This window comes from Notothenia rossii (genome assembly GCF_949606895.1).
Source record: "Notothenia rossii genome assembly, chromosome: 10".
Lineage (NCBI taxonomy): Eukaryota > Metazoa > Chordata > Actinopteri > Perciformes > Nototheniidae > Notothenia > Notothenia rossii.
In genome coordinates, this window is record NC_136908.1 from 33,556,873 (window position 1) to 33,574,150 (window position 17,278).

The 17,278-nt window shown below is 41.4% G+C and overlaps 1 protein-coding gene across 4 annotated transcripts; it reads right to left on the minus strand.

Moving 5' to 3' along the window:
* Window positions 1-430: 430 nt before the first annotated feature.
* Window positions 431-16,525, minus strand: LOC307023309 (uncharacterized protein). Of its 4 annotated transcripts, XM_079656506.1 has the most exons (4): window positions 15,649-16,525; window positions 15,175-15,309; window positions 2,104-2,239; window positions 431-1,574 (listed from the first exon to the last, which is right to left on the minus strand). In XM_079656506.1, the coding sequence occupies exons 1-4, from the start codon at window positions 15,681-15,683 to the stop codon at window positions 1,569-1,571; spliced, it is 312 nt and encodes a 103-aa protein (XP_079512632.1). In that variant the 5' UTR covers window positions 15,684-16,525; the 3' UTR covers window positions 431-1,568. The 4 variants fall into 4 exon arrangements, 2 of the variants coding, with proteins under 2 accessions (XP_079512632.1, XP_079512631.1); XR_013803656.1 differs by lacking the exon at window positions 2,104-2,239 and having other exon boundaries at window positions 15,517-16,525; XR_013803657.1 differs by having other exon boundaries at window positions 431-2,239; window positions 15,517-16,525.
* Between the last annotated feature and the right edge of the window lie 753 nt (window positions 16,526-17,278).

A 17,278-nucleotide genomic window follows, 5' to 3' on the forward strand; every position in this document is an offset into this window, starting at 1 on the left:
AGCTGATAACAAAACATGGCATAAATCAAAACGGTGGCACAGGAAAAACAATAACACAAAAACTGACCGTGAGAACATGGAAGAAGACCGGAGTGAAAAACATGAAGCGTGACGTGATGGGAGGACAAACAAACAATGAACCAACAGGGGAACACAGGAAGAGACAAGACTAAATACAGGGAGGGGTAATCAAGGAACAAGAAACAGCTGGGTAAAGGAGGGAGAAACACAAGGGCAACAGGTGAACACAATCAGACAATTAGACACACCAGGGAAACTAATGACAGGGAGGAAAACACAGGGAGAAGGACCAGTCAAGAAACAAGGAGGAAAACATGAGACAGGGAGAATAGAACATCAAAATAAACCCAAACCTAGACATACAAAACTAAAAACATGACATAACATAAGAATCGTGACAAGTATGAAGTTGTTTTATATTCTTTAAGTTGAAGGGGTTTATTTTACACATTTCAACTTAAATGTAGAACTGATTATATTTCTTACAATGACATGTATCACACTTGCATGAATACACTGACAGACACACAAGATTAAGTCATTTTGTATTTAGGACAAAATAAAACCATTATGATTTGTAATGGCTCCATCTGCCCTTATAGCCACACTTTAACCACAAAGCCAACAATAAAATAAAATAACTTGAGTAAGACAGCAGGGGGCCCTCCTATGCAACACCAGACCTGTTAGGCTTCCTGTGTATATATAAAAGGAAATATGAACTGGACATACAAATAAAGTCCCCTCAAATGTAATATAAAGGATAATATCAGATTGTGATTGTGTACTGCAAAGCTCTCAAGCGTTCAGTTCGCTCTGGCCCCTATTTCGGCTCTGCCCGGTGTTGATCCTGCCTGCCTGGTTTTGGACCTCCAGTGTTCCTGATCTGACCAATAGAAGGCCAACATGCTTATGAGTTTCCTCTTGATGAGTCTCTCCATTCAAATGTATTGCCTTAACTTACGATAAGTTAAGGCAATACATTTTTATATAATATTGGAAGTCAATATGGCCCAAAGTTAACCCGAACATGCTCACCTACACCGCAACCGTCCCTCTTCTTAACTTGGAAACTAAAGGTCCAATTAAATCCAAAACAAGTTAATATGGTGGTTTTAATGTTACCCAAGCATACAAATCTTTTCGCTAACAAGCAGTGGTGTAAAGTTACTTTTACTCAAGTAATGTACTTAAATACAATTTTGAGATACTTGTACTTTACTTGAGTACAAGTAAAGTACAAGATTTCCATGTTATGCTCCTTTGTACTTCTACCCAGGGCCGCCCCTCCCTACACGCAGATCACGCAGTGCAGGGACCTGGGGGCCTCATCTTGCGGAGGGGGCCTCATCTTATGCGCAAATGCGGCGCAATTACGGGCCCCACAGTTCCCACCGATCCGATGAAAGCCCCCGGGGTCTAGACACTGGTGGTGGTGGATGGATAGTTGGGATTCCGTCTGAAGGGGAGTGGCTTAGCTTGACCCTGGATTCAGAGGGACAGGAGGTGAAAGTGGATGGAGGAGGGTTGCATCGAGTCACCTGAAATTACAGCTGTCAGAGGGGAGAGCAGATTTAAAATGGTTAGCGGAGCGCTATGATAGGCTTGTGAGAATAGAGCGAAGTGATTGGTTAAGCTTGGGAGTGACGCCCCCAATCACCTATTGAGAGGAGAGAGAGTAGTAACATGGAAATAGTAAATGAATGAGTAAAGAAGGTCTTCCTGGTTGAACTTGCGCTGAGCTTCATAATATTATTCTGAAATGGACCAATCTGCACAGTGACTACTTTTATTTTTGGTACTTTAACCAGTGCTTGAATTTGGCCGGTACTCACCGGTACATTTTTACCCATGTGGTTCCGGCACTTCTTACAGAGTACCGGCAAGGTGCCAGTACTCAGTAAGATGCCGGTACTCAGCCGACGGCCGCCGGCGGCACGTCATGACGCATGACAATAAATATGCCTAGCGTACCGATGCGCCATGAGATGCTGCCGGCAGAAGCGTGGCTTAATAATAGTGCGAAAAGACAGCGGTCGTCGCCGGACAAGGAGCCGACTGCAAATACAGAAAATGCTGTGCCTGTGTTAGAAATGTTGTCTGACGGGGAGCCTTCTCTGGTCGAGCCTCCTGCTCCAAGTTCTGCATCCCATAAACCACCGTCTGGATTCCCCTGTGTCCTCCTGGCAACTCCATTGATTCCCTCTCTCCTTTCCTGCTGAAAGATGGTGAGTGTACTCAGGGACGAGGAGTCATTTAACCAGCCGCCAGTAGGAGTCAGGCTTTACTTTCTTTTATATCCATAAAGAAAATGTAAATCTGTTTACAGTTCTGTTTCATATGGATGTTGAGAGTTATCCATATATCTCTTCATTTTGATCTCAAAGTGCACCAGATTGATGCATCCAACTTCAATATTTAAAAAAAAAACTTCCCGGGGGAGCATGTCCCCGGACCCCCCTAGAGGGTGTCAGGTCCACTCCCTACTTATAAAAATAGCAGTTTACCACTGCACCCCCTCTAATCTCAGATGCACCCTGAGTCATTTTCTTTGAGTACAGTGAGCCTTTCTAAAATATACAGTAAAGAGACAAACCCACCAGCATTATAGGATATAGGCCTACTAGGACTTTGAGCCAAATACTTGTTTTTGGACTGTATAAATAAATTGACAGTTGCTAATTTAGAGTACTGGCACCTTTTTTATTCCAGTTCAAGCACTGACCTTAACTATATTTTTATCCTAATACTTTTACATTTTTACTTGAGGAACATTTTGAATGCAGGACTTTTACTGTAACAGAGTAATCCTACACTCTGGTACTTCTACTTTTTAAGTTCAAGATATGTGTACTTCTCCCACCTCTGCTAACAAGATACAAAACTTCTGTAAACATTGCGGGTAGATCTTAAATTGAGAGTCATTGTCAGCCATATAAAGAAAATAGCTAGAGGCACCAAATACTGAAGCAACAAGAGGAGACGAGCAAGGACACATCCGGACCACTTATCATTCTGAAATCATAGGAGGACGATCCCTTTATTTTACAATGGGAGTCAAAGACAGGTATCAAAGAAAAAAGCTAGAGACACCAAACTCAATATATAGAGTTTGGAGACATTCACACACACCAAATATAATGAGTCCACCCCATACCAACTTATCTTATCTTACTGTTTGAGAGTTAAATGAGGATCATTCTTTGGTTTCTGGTTACACAGCTATACCTTTCAGATACCTAATCCTGTTCAGGCTCATGATTCACACCTGCCAAAGACCCTTACCACTAACCCAGGGGCGGACAGGCCATCAGGAGACCCAGGACATTGGCCTAAGCAGTAGCAGAGTGAGACAATTATTCAGACCGTGAGATTTACTCCATCCCAGGCTAACCTGGTTCTTCCTCATGATGCCTTGATAGTTTTCCCAGAATCTTTTTAAAACAATGTTTTCAACTGCATAATTTCAAGCCTCTTCTAAATTAGAATAATTTAGAAACCTCAATCATGCCAATTTTCAATCTCCCATTTCTGGCTAAAATCATTAAAGAAGAAAGCTGTTTCTCATCAGTTCATCACCTTCCTGGCATTAAATAAGAGTTTTGATGCTCTCCAATCTGGATTATGGCCACATAAATGGTACTAAGATTAATTAGAATAAGTCCTTTTCAGAAAACAGCCATGACATGTGGAGTTCCCCAAGGGTCCTATTCAACGTTTACATGCTTCCACCAGCTCATATCTTAAATGAAAAGACTAGATATCATACCATAATTTTGCAGATAACACTCAGTTCAACATTACAATAAGTCCTGATGATTATGAACCATTACTGCATGGATCAAAACAGCAAATGAATGTGTCAAAATGTACTGCAACTAAATAAGATAAACAGAAACCATTACTTTTGGTGCCAAAAACCAACAGGCAAATCTTGGTGTAGTTCTGGACTCTTAACTCAAAACCCAGGTCAATAAAATTACAACATCATTATATCCAATCACAGGGCTTCAACGATAGCTGAGGATTATGGGTATTGAGTATTGTAATGTGCTCAGCTTTCCAAAACTCTGAAAAAATAAATGTGTCTCAGAATCGAAACGGAAAAACACAAAAGCATTGTATACAATTTATACCAATTAATAATAGGACAAACTGATGTTTTTTAGTTGATGAGTACTGCAGATATCACTATCAAATAATTTGACAGTGAGGGGGATACTCCCGGTTTTACTATGAAATCGCAGAGACCGGAAATACTGTTTTCACCCGGTGACGCTGGTCAATAGAAATGAATAGGGGGAAAGACTAACACATCTCACAATTTCAGTGGGTGCGCGCAAAGCAAACACTATAGTTAAAATACGTAGTATTATTTGAGGTGAGAACTCAAATAATTTTCGTAATATCTATTGAACTATAGATCCTACACATCCACTGGACGTAGATTCTAAAAGTACAATATACACTTTTCGCTAGAAATCTAATCAAAAAGCATTTTAATGGCCAAGCTATTCTACAATTTAGGATTTTCCACAAAAAATAAATCAGGTGTTCTCCATGTTTGTTTTTTGTCACGCTGGTAAAGTTTATAGTCATGTGACATGGACACCGGTCATTAGAAATGAATAGGAAAACATATTGTATCCATGTCACGTCTTGAGAGGGTTATTTGTGAATATACTACGTCTTGCCCTGTGGACGAACGTAGCTATTACACGTTTTTATGTGAGACTGGGTTGAAACATCACACCCTCCACCCTGATCCTCAACACCGGAGCCCCTCAAGGCTGCATGCTCAGCCCTCTCCTCTACTCCCTTTTCACACACGACTGCGTGGACTTTTTTCTCTTGTAATTTGCACTGTTGAAGAACCTGTGATCGAAGTTTTTAACACATTACATAACTACACCCTAGTATATGTTATGACAATAAATCTTTGAATTTTGAATACAATTTTTTTTAAAACAATGAGCCTACACTTTAAAAAACAGATGAAACACAGTTTAAAGGTGACCTGCAAAATGCACTTTTGTACATCTTTTATACATGAATATGTGTCCCCGGTGTTCCAGGGAACTCACCAAGTGTCAGAAAACACAACCCTCTCTATTTTCCTCCATACCCAAATCTCTTAAAAAGGGGCTGCAACGCTAGTGGAGCACACTCAGGTACTGCGGACCGCATAAAGCTTAGCAGACTCTTCACCTTAACGAAGGATCACTTCTAGGCAGGGTTGGGAGGGTTACTTTGTAAATGTAATCAGTTACTGAATACTGAATACATGCTCTGAAAGTAATCAGAATACAGTTACAGTTACGTGTCTTAAAAATCTAACGTATTCAGATTACTTTTGAATACTTTTGGAATAATTTCTTTTTCCATAACAGATGGGTATGTTTTGGTGAACAGGAGACACTTATTTTACTGTTTTAATGCCTTATCAAGAATTCAAACACAACATCTTGGTGTCATTCTGGACAGCTCCCTCTCATCTGCACCCCACATAAAAAACATCACCCGGACTGCATTCTTTGTACTGTCTTAAAACCTTTCCTTGGAATATGTTATGAATTGTAAGGTGTCCTTGGGTGCTTTGAAAGGCGCCCCTAAATAGAATGAATTATCATAATTATTTATTATCTGAAACGATGTAATAACTTTTAAAACGTTTTCCAGTCACTTGCCCCATGCATTCAGCAGCAGCAGGCCATTCACTTTGATTTGATCCCGTTATGAAATGTCACCATTTTGACAATAAATAAATGCTACATAAACGTTATCTTGCACATTTTATCTAACCATCTCCATTTCTAACTTTAAATATATTTTAAAAGAGATCTCTCTCTCATCTGCGTGCGGGGGCGGGGCCTCACAGACCCCCTGCATCTCTCTCTCTCGCTCAGACATGCTGCAGCGTTGTGCAGTGTGCATACAGTTCTGCCGGTAATGAATATTAGATTTTGTGAGGAAACTTTTCCACCAATAATTCCAATAAGTATTCCAAAATGTATTCACTTCAGGTTTACGAAAGTACCTGTAATCAGATTACTCGTTTTTCAAATGTAACGCCAGCTGAATACAGATAGCCTACTTGATTTTTGTATTCTGATTACGTAACGCCGTTACATGTATTCCGTTACAACCCAACCCTGCTTCTAGGCAACTGTCCCGCCTTAGCTCCTGCCTCTCTGTTGGGCTCTGTTGCAGCGGGGCTACTGCTGTGGTGCGGAGCGCATTAACCAGACTCTTCACAACCAGAGCAATGTAGGCCGCAAGGTGAACCTCGAAAAGTCCTTTAGAAAAGAAATCCCGCTCCATAGAAGTGGAACTACCTAACCTTTAGTTCATAAAAAAGAACGAGTCATGCTTATCCACCAAAAAAAAGTTTGTCGCTAAAATTCCTGTCAATTCTTCTAGGCACGTAATTATTGGCTGAACTAGTCCCTTCAAAGCGTAATAATATCTTGGTCAAAAGTAGTGCCACGGTTCGTCACGTGATCGTGCTACACCAATTGGGTATTGCATATTGTCAACAGAAGTGAAAGATGGCCGCCTACATGGTTACGCTAAACCAGACCAAATGGATTCTAAACAGTTCTGTATGCTTGTTTTATGTCATGTTTTGTCATATGTCTTAATACATCACTAAGTCCGATTTGCGTTATATACGCGGTATTTGTGAGAGGTTTTACTATCTGGGAACAGAGTTGACCATCGAATCAACATTGGCAAGCAGCGTTTATCAGCCAATTCCAGCTACAACAACATTCCTGGACTACCATGTTCGCATCGCTAGGTTCATTGGCTGAGCTCGTGGATTATTCCTTTAGACTGGGGACTTTTTGTCTGTCTGTCTGTTGTTATTGTTACCCTGTACACGTTAAATGCACTCTTAAAATAAACATGACTTGATTTCATACATAGCTGCGTCCAAGAAGAAGGTTAACTTGTTACGTTAAGTAATTTAGATCAATAAAATGCAGTACTTATACCAATGACCATTGATTCATTTATTTACTCATTCATCATTTAATCATTTGATGAATTACATTATTATTATTATTATTATTATTATTATAGATATATATAGATTATTATTATAGATATATATAATATATATATATATACAGGACTGTCTCAGAAAATTAGAATATTGTGATAAAGTTCTTTATTTTCTGTAATGCAATTAAAAAAACAAAAATGTCATACATTCTGGATTCATTACAAATCAACTGAAATATTGCAAGCCTTTTATTATTTTAATATTGCTGATTATGGCATACAGCTTAAGAAAACTCAAATATCCTATCTCTAAATATTAGAATATCATGAAAAAGTATACTAGTAGGGTGTTCAACGAATCACTTGAATCGTCTAATTAACTCGAAACACCTGCAAGGGTTTCCTGAGCCTTGAAAAACACTCAGCTTGGTTCAGTAAACTAAATCACAAGTATGGGGAAGACTGCTGATCTGACTGCTGTCCAGAGGACCGTCATTGACACCCTCCATCAGGAGGGTAAGACACAAAAAGACATTTCTCAAAGAGCAAGCTGTTCACAGAGTGCAGTTTCAAAGCACATCCACAAAAAGTCTGTTGGAAGGGGGAAATGTGGCAGGAAACGCTGCACAACCAAGAGAGATGACCGCAGCCTTAACAGCATTGTGAAGAAGAGTCGCTTCCAGAATTTGGGGGAGCTTCAAAGACAGTGGACTGAAGCTGGAGTCCAGGTATCAAAAGTCACTGTTCACAGACGTGTCCGGGAAATGGGCTACAATAGCCGTATTCCCATGGTCAAGCCACTTCTGAACTCAAGACAACGGAAGAGGCGTCTGACTTGGGCTAAGGAAAAGAAGCACTGGACAGTTGCACAGTGGTCCAAAGTCCTCTTTTCAGACGAAAGCAAGTTTTGTATTTCATTTGGAAGTCAAGGCGCCAGAGTCTGGAGAAAGGCTGGAGAGGAGCAAAATCCAAGTTGCTTGAAATCCAGTGTGAAGTTCCCACAGTCAGCGATGGTTTGGGGAGCCATGTCAGCTGCTGGTGTTGGTCCACTGTGTTTCATCAAGCCCAGAGTAAATGCAGCTGTGTACCAAGAGATTTTAGAGCACTACATGCTTCCGTCTGCTGAAAAGCTCTATGGAGATGAGGAATTCATTTTCCAGCATGATCTGGCACCTGCCCACAGTGCCAAAACCACCAGTAACTGGTGTACTGACCATGGCATTACTGTCCTCGATTGGCCTGCAAATTCCCCTGACCTGAACCCCATAGAGAATATGTGGGGTATTGTGAAGAAGAAGCTGAAAGACACCAGACCCAACAATGCTAATGAGCTAAAGGCCGCTATTGAAGCATCCTGGGCATCCATAACACCTCAGCAATGCCACAGGCTGATTGCCTCCATGCCACGCCGCATTGATGCAGTAATCCGTGCAAAAGGATTCCCAACCAAGTACTGAGTGCATTAATGGACATTTTCAAATGTTTGATTGTGTTTTGCTGTTATAAATCTTTTTTTTTTACTTGGTCTGAGGAACTATTCTAATTTTTTGAGATAGGATATTTGAGTTTTCTTAAGCTGTATGCCATAATCAGCAATATTAAAATAATAAAAGGCTTGCAATATTTCAGTTGATTTGTAATGAATCCAGAATGTATGACATTTTTGTTTTTTTAAATTGCATTCTTCCAAGAAGAAGGTTAACTTGTTACGTTAAGTAATTTAGATCAATAAAATGCAGTACTTATACCAATGTCCATTGATTCATTTATTTACTCATTCATCCCTCCACAAATGAAAACAACACTGATGAACCATAAAAACGAGATTTATTACAAATATAAAAGGTATGACATAGAAAACAGTACAAAACAGAATAAGGACACTCCTATTCCTCACTGTCAGTGTCAGGGCATTCATCGTTCTCTTCCTCTGTTTCTTTTTTATTTGCACAATTTGAGCAATGACATAAGTCTGTGCAACAGAGTCCTGCAGAGAAGCATGAACATCTCCCTTTCTCACACGCAGACTCTTTGCAGCTGCAGTGTATCACATTCAACACACTGTCAGGGGCAGGATTTCTTGTCATCCAGGTGACGTGTATGTTCCCATCCTCTATTTCCCAACCATATCCAGCAGGTGATGGAGCATTTATTTCTCTTTTGAGACAGGACCTCATTATTGCTGCCTGGTAATTTGCCCTTTTGCATTGCTGATGGAGGGCATCAGGAGTAGGGGGAATGCTTAATTCGGGCAAGGCCGATGATGCCATACCGAAAGCCTTGTACCTAGCATCATTTACATTTTCAGCTGCTGGCTGATCATATAGGTGACATACATACCGGCAAAGAAGTGCAAATGTTGATTGCTCCAAGTTAAAGTTAGTACCTAAACTTCTAAAAGCCTTAAGGTAGTCATCTTTCTCACATGCAACAGCAAATGACTTTCTTTTACCTTTGCCATAGAAAGCGCTTGGGGAGTCACACCCAGAGAACGTGTGAATTCCAATCAAGGCTGAACACACACTGGTTCCGAGAGCTGATGACACCATGGCAATGGCAATTATCCGTGTCCTGTTGCCAGTCCCTGTGAAAACATATAAGCTGCATGGCAAATCAGCCTGCAGACTTACAGCAATGTCTGCCACATCAGTGTCAGAGCTCTTGATGACGACAGCTTTGTGCTCCTGTGCAACATGTTGGGCATGTAAAAACACCCGTGTGTCACATTCCTCATGATCACACTGCAGGTCAACAGACTGTACACCCTCCATGACAGTTACACAGTGGCTTTGATTTTGATGGGCAATGTACAAGCTGAGGTTTTTAGCCACTGTTGTGAGGTCTGCATATGTCCATGCCACATAAAGGAATTCGGCCAGTGCTTCCTTATTTTTTCCGTCAGAGAGAAACTTCTTCCACTGGGTTGGAGTTCTCTGATCTGGGCTGAAGATTGTTATTAGTTGTGACCCTGTATCAGCTCTACGGGACCGTTCTAGGCTTTTGATGCTGATGGGTGGATACCGGTCAGTGACAAAATCAATGCGTGTACACTTGTGATGCAAAGCAAGTTGGAGTATGCTCTGCAGTATGGTCCCTGCAAGCTCTCCAAATGTTGCTGGTCTGGATCGCATGGCCTGCATGACTGCCATGCCATCAAAAAGAATGGCACCACCAATTGGAACTTTGTCAACCAAGCACTCTCCACCTTTGCTCTCCAATAGATCCATGAGAGCTGATTTGTTTGTTTTGGCAAGTGAACCATCAGCACTTGCTAATGGATATGACACAGTTCCCAAGGAATATAACAGAATTTCCCTCATTTCAATTTTCCTGCTCTGGCCAAGAATGAGGAGCCTGGAAAATAACTTCTTGTCAGCACGCAAAATCACTTCCTTGCCTGCTGCAGATTTTTTTGGGGGGCTTTTTCTGATCACTGAGAGTCTTGAGTTTTTGTGATATTATGGGGGCAAATATGTCAACTGTTTTGGATAACAGTCTCTGCTCCATAAACTCCTTTACAGCATTTTACCCTTTTCTGAGGCAACAAGCAAATCCTTTGTGATTTCTCCTGTTGCTACTCTTCCAGAGTTAAGACACAGAATGCCGTGTTGGTGTACATCAAAAGGGTTGAGCATGGAATCAATAGTGTCCAAGATTCTACTCACAGCCTTTGCATCAGCAGAGATGCGTGTCTTGTCCAGGTCTTTTCTTGTCCGTAGCTCAGGAGATATCCCTGCCATTGATTCACACTGTCTTGCTATCGCGGCTCTTTCATGCTGTAACAGTATCCAGCGATACACTGCAGACCGATTTTGTGTGATTCCTGTCCAGCCACCTTTGGTCTTGGCCTCTCTGTTAAGTGTTTGCTCAATAGCCTGGTCACAAGCAATGGAGGCAAATCCATGAACACTTTGTCGCTGGACAGTCCACTGGCCTTTCACATTCATGTCAATGTGGCAAGAGGGATGTGTGACGGGCAGATTCATCATTTCCAGCCAGTATGCAGGTAAATATCGAGCGTAATTTACTTGATCGTAGGCAAAAAACCATGGCATTATTAAACGGACGGTTGACAGGTGAAGCTGCCAGTTTGATTCTCGCGTTGCTCTCACAAAAAGGAGGAGTAGCTGCATCATGTCAATGTATGAGCTCCAGAAAGCAAATGTTGCATTCTCTGTACTCCTCCTCTGCACAAAGTCTGCATATTTTGAGCACATATTATCAAACCTCTGATCTGCACTCAAAACATCCATCAATCTGTCAGGAAAGGCACATTCCATCTCAGTGATGACATCTATGCACGCAGCTCTCTCTTGGGGTGGCAAGGAGTCCATGAAGGTGATAAACCGGATGCGCTGCAGACTCTCATATAGAAGTTTATGAGCCCTCATGCTGCGATTGTAGTGATGGCCATTGAGTACCCCATTGATAGATCCTGGGGCAACAACTTCAGATTCAATGAGGATATCTTGCAGTCCTGCATCTTCAAACCTTTTGCCTAGAATACTCAGGTAGGACATGCATGTATGGAATTCTCCTAGTCTAATCACTAGACGCTTTGTAAACTCAACATCCTTCCAGCGTATTTGCTGTGCTTTGACATATATAGCCTGGTCAAACACTAAAACTATATGATCCAGTTCTAGCTGGTCAGCAATCTGAACACTTCGCTTCAGGATAGTGTTGACTGTTGACATCTCTGTTGGTGAGGCTTCAATGACTGGAAGATAATACAATGCGGACTTCTGCAGAGTGTTTTCATCCTGAAGCAGTGTATGGAACCCTGTCCAGCTTGGGATTGTACAACTATCCGTACATGTGGACTTCACAAAAGCATATGCCATTTCAGCTTGTGCAGCAAAGTGGGTGTCCATTCTGCATGTCGCTGACTGCACTGGTTGACACAAGTTCTGTGGCCCTTGCCTTTTGGACTGATGGTAAGGTTGTATAGGCATTGGGGGGGGGGGGGGGGCTAGGCTCTATTGCTGTGGACATAGGCTTGACGGGCAAACTCTGGAGCATAATTCCATTTGTATGGTGAGTAGTTCCACGACCCGATAGTGTCTCCTCACCAAAGTCAATGTTCTCCCACACAAGTGTTGTGGGTGTCCGCTTTGAGAATCCCTTCGGTATTTTGTCTCTGCCTTCTACTAGTGTCAGTTGGGCAAGGCTAGTGTCTAGACTCAAAACTGTGTCCCATGATGCACAATGTCCCAGTCTGTTAAGCAGTGATACAATGCGTGATGATCCAGTTAAATGTCGAACAGTTAAACCTAAAGCCAAGGACTTGGGTGTCTGCTTGCGGCCCTTGGAAGCAAGGTACACAATGTCTTAACAAACAGACAACACTTTCAAATGTACGTCATCATCAATGTTGACATAATGATCCAGTGTTGGCTCCTCAGTGGCACCTATAATCCAGCTGACCAGATTGTATAGTCCAATGGGAACAACAGTTTGAGATTCAGTGACATTTAGATTTTCAGAAGTGGGAGGCCATGGGCATGACATGCCAGGAGTGTCACTAAGCAGTCTTTTCAAAAACAACGCTGCTGTATACAGTGTCCTTGTGTCCTCTTGTGTTGTTTGGCACTTTGTTCTCCCTGTTTCATTGTCGCTGTCTCTCTGGCTCAATTCATTGGACTGTGTTGTTTCCGTACAGGATGGATCTGGTAGCATGTCCACGAGTGCATCCTTTGACAGAGTCTCAGCAAAAACCAGTTTGCAGACGTTGCGCTTGGTGGGCATGTGAAACGCTAGCTGAGGGAAATCTTGAGCCAGCCTCTTCTTCAACAGATCCTGTCTGTAACACAACAAAACAGTGACAATTACGAGTCGCAGGAGTACCATCAAAAGCAGAGAGTGGTGGAGGCAGTGGCGGTTCTACGGGGTGGCACGGGGTGGCAGCTGCCACCTCAGAAAAATGCCTTGCCACCCCAGCTGCCACCCCATTTGGCAGCTTTGTTTAGAAAGAAAAGTTGTGGCTCATTGGACATTTATGAGAGAAAGTCTCTAATGTCCGAGTGCAAGTGAATGCAGCACAAGGCGCAAGCCTTGTAACCCCTCCCCCCCCCCCCCCTGGCGCGAGCTTGGAAATATGATTGGCGGCAATTTCATTTGAACGGAAGGACAGCGCAAAACGAGAAGCATTTCGGATACAAGTAGACAGAAGGAATGAGGTATTTGCGGTCAGGGTATGGCTGGGGTAGGCTACAGCCATACCAATAAATGGCTTAGTCCCACCATGAAAAATGATGTTAAAGTAAGCAAAATAAAGTCTGCCAACTCGCGCCGAGTAAATTGCACAGACAGCAGTTAGTAAGATTGATTTCAGCAGCCACTTGTCTGGAAATACCGAAGACTAGAAACGGTTTTGAACACTTTTGTCACGTAGTGATCGTCTTCTCAATAGAACATCTTTGATAATGTCTTCTGGCCAATCAGAATCACGATAACGGCGTGGTGTTGTTGCAGGAAGTCCCAACGGAGAATACTTTTGCTGTACTACATCTCTATATACATCGGTACAACTATAAGACCCCACGGTTTGATGATTGATAGGTGTGTGGGCTGTCTTTCATTTTGACACACAGAACAATGGGGGCTATCCACCCTCTCCTCTCTGTGAGCAGCAGCAGGTTCAGATTTCAGAGCAAAGTAACAAAAAATTAAAATGGCATTCATTTTTTGAAATACGTCGTTTAGTAATATATATTTATTTAATTTTCTTCTTAAGAGAGCACCAGAATGTGTATTTGATGTTAGTATTTCAAAAAATAAGATAAGAAGTAATAAATAAATAAATAATTTAAGAAGATGACCTTACATGTGTAAATATATGTTTCTTCTTTGTGGGTTTCTGCCCCCAAAAAACAGTTTCAAGTCCTGAGAAGGTCAAATAAGACGGTGTGTAAAACTTCACTGCACAGCCAGAAAAAAGTAACCACTTTGATTAACTAGGCCAGTAGGTAAGGGCTTTCCACTGGATAATAACTGCATCGATGTATGTTTTAGCTGAATACACATTTTGTAACCCTAACTGATGCAGTTAGTCACTTCTTTAATTGTTCTTTCTGATGTAAAGTCAAGGTTGTAACTGTTTACAATGAAGTTGTGGGGCGCTGAACTGTTCCTTTGATTCTTTTGAATTATGATAGTAATTACTGGTCTTTCAAATTTGAAGGAGGATGAGCAAGCATCTTGAGGAACATTCATCATTAACTCCTCCAAAAAATATAGTTTATTAAATAATAACACTGAATATGTGAATCATAACAGTGATTGACAGCTGATAGGAATAATATGATGGTTAATATTATCATATTCATACAGACACACATCGATGAGACAGTTAATGTACTTAGAGCAGCAGTCTGCATATTTGGTACCCCTGCTGGTCTAAGAGTTAAATCAACTCATTCAGTTAAAATTCATTAAATTACGTGTGCCACCTTATATATTTATATTTAAGGCTTTACTGATGTGCCACAATAATGTCACCTAATGTTATTGAGTTAAAATATCAATATTGTGGCTTTCCAAGTTAACATTGATTGATATGACTGTGATTAAATCAGCATATACTTCTGCCAGGGGATGCCACCCCTGAAATTCTCCTGCCACCCTCTTGCCACCCCATGAATATTTGTCTAGATCCGCCCCTGGGTGGAGGTGGTACAAGACATTACAGACTAGAACTAGAATCTGCCATACAGCACATTTAACACCATAGAAGCCAAATAAAGGCCCACATCATCACAAACAACACTACACACTACACACTACACATCAGCTGTTCTCCATGTTGCCAACTGGTACATAATAATAATAATAATAATAATAATAATAATAATAATAATAAATGTTATTTATATAGCGCTTTTCACAACTCAAAGATGCTTTACAATAAGAGGGAGGGTAGACAAACAAGGACAGGCAAATAAGTAAATATAGTCAAATAAAATAAACCAAAAAAAAGGCAGTCAAGAGGAAGTTGAGTAGTTGAGGAAGTTGTTGAGGAAGTTGCACATGTCTGTGCAAACAGCAAGACTTAAAAACTGTTTCTCCAAACAGGCCTGTCATACACATTTTGTTTAAAGCTGGCCTTGCACATGATAAATAATAAGACTTGTATTACATTTCAGTTACCTGTAGTTTGAAGCATCAACAACTTCGTTTGCTTTCCCCATGTCAATGAAGGCCTTCCTCAGCTGGAACATTCTAAGCACCTCATTGTTGACAAGCAGCCTCTGGCGGATGATCCTCTCACAGAACAGCTTGTAACTGGCATCAAACATTGAAGAAGTAAATAAATGGATAAATGAATAAGTGTTGTGATTGTGTGCACATATAACAGAAGGAAATTTGATGTTTACTTATATAATGTTAAGTATGTGTGTATATATATATATAGCCATCGCCGACACACACCTGGACTTCAGTCTGGTGGTAGTGCAAATAAGTAAAGCAATCCAAGGAGAAATAACTTACTGTTCTGTCTCTGGTTTGTCAGGTCTCAGCAAAAACTTCAACCTCCAGAGCCACACAGTCTTTGTCTTTTATATGTAAAAGAACGCTTTGTTAATGTTTCAGTATTACACAGTTGATCCCTTTGTTGCTTGCCTGCTTTGATGATAATTTTCTCCTTCATCTTGCATATAATGCACAGGGCAGGAAGGACGGGGCCAGAGCCTGCGATTGGCAGGCCTGACCTTGATCGTAGCTTCTCTGTTTGGCTTCGGTACGTGCTGCTAGACGTCGATGGGATGGGCTCGACCTCGAGGTCCTCCCTAACGTCTTGATCTCACTCACGTGCGAGCCGTCTTTCCACCTTCGTCATGGCCTTTTTGTCGGTCAACCTTCTGTAGCATGTGTGGTGGAAGCCAGCGTCCTCAGGAATATCTTCGAACTCGAAATCAAGACAGTGCTTGTGGTTTTCAGCCACCACGTTCCGAGAGTCTCCCTTCAAGCCGAGCCACCGTTGTAAGCTTGTCCTGTACGTATTCCATCTTGTATTGGTAAAATAATCAACCTTTTCGTGCTTCACAGACGTAATATGCATGTAACAATGTTTGTGTGTTGATAATTTTGACTTTTTGAGACTTTCTGGTGTTTTTTCCTCGTCCCCGCTACTCAATGAAACCATGGCGGTCGCCATTTTTTCAAAATCTGTTTGTTGATACCGGTATATGCAGCTACCCAATTGGTGTAGAACGATCATGTGACGGACCGTGGCACTACTTTTGACCAAGATATTATTACGCTTTGAAGGGACTAGTTCAGCTAGTAATTACGTGCCTAGAAGAATTGACAGGAATTTTAGCGACAAACTTTTTTTTGGTGGATAAGCATGATTTGTTCTTTTTTATGAACTAAAGATTGTGTAGTTCCACTTCTGTGGAGCGGGATGAAACGATAACAGGGTTCACCTTATGGCCTAATGTAAAAGAATGTAATGTATTCTCTCTATATGGCGCTGTTGTTCACAACGAAGGATACATTCTTCTTCAAGGCAGGGAAGGTTTCGCAGTACGCAGTCTACTGACCCGCAGTTGCTGCCTCTCTGTTGGACTCCGGTACTGCACCTTACCCACGAGACGTTGTAAAAAAAGCAGTAACCACCAACGCCACAGTCACCCCTTGTCGTGCGGGCCGGATGAGGATGTCTGGCGGGCCGGATGTGGCCCACCCGTTGGTGGTCACTGTCCTACACTATATTATTCAAATATAGCATGATAGGTCCACTTTAAATGTTCCAACTGGAATTCATTTATATTGCAATATTAAAACCTACACACTAAGTGCCATTTTCAATTACCATTTCATTACCGTTTTGGTCGAACAGTGTAAAAAGCTAATACCTGTGTACTGTGCTGGCTGCTGTCTGGCTGTTTTTAGGAAATACTTTAATAATGCAAGAGCATTTTCTAAGAGCAGATCACACATTTCATACAAAGACCTAATTGGTTTTGGTGTGTTCCTTGAAATTACCCAAAATTATGTTTATACATTATTCAGATTACAAGTGGTTTATTTGGATGCCACTTGATTACATTTTTTTAAACAAATATAACAAGCTGTGATTATGATTAGATGCGCTCTTAAACATTGATAGTGGCCTGCTTAGCCATAAATATTACTGCCTGATTTGTATCCATTAAGGGTTAGGCTGACCCCTAACCTCTTACACTATGTGCCAGATTTGCTCCAGTTTGTGACTCTTACATCCTCAGATCCAGTGCCTGGATACGGT

Excerpts from the sequence above, each read along its gene's own strand:
- LOC307023309 (XM_079656505.1), bottom strand. The coding sequence starts at position 10,346 with ATGAGGGAAATTCTGTTATATTCCTTGGGAACTGTGTCATATCCATTA.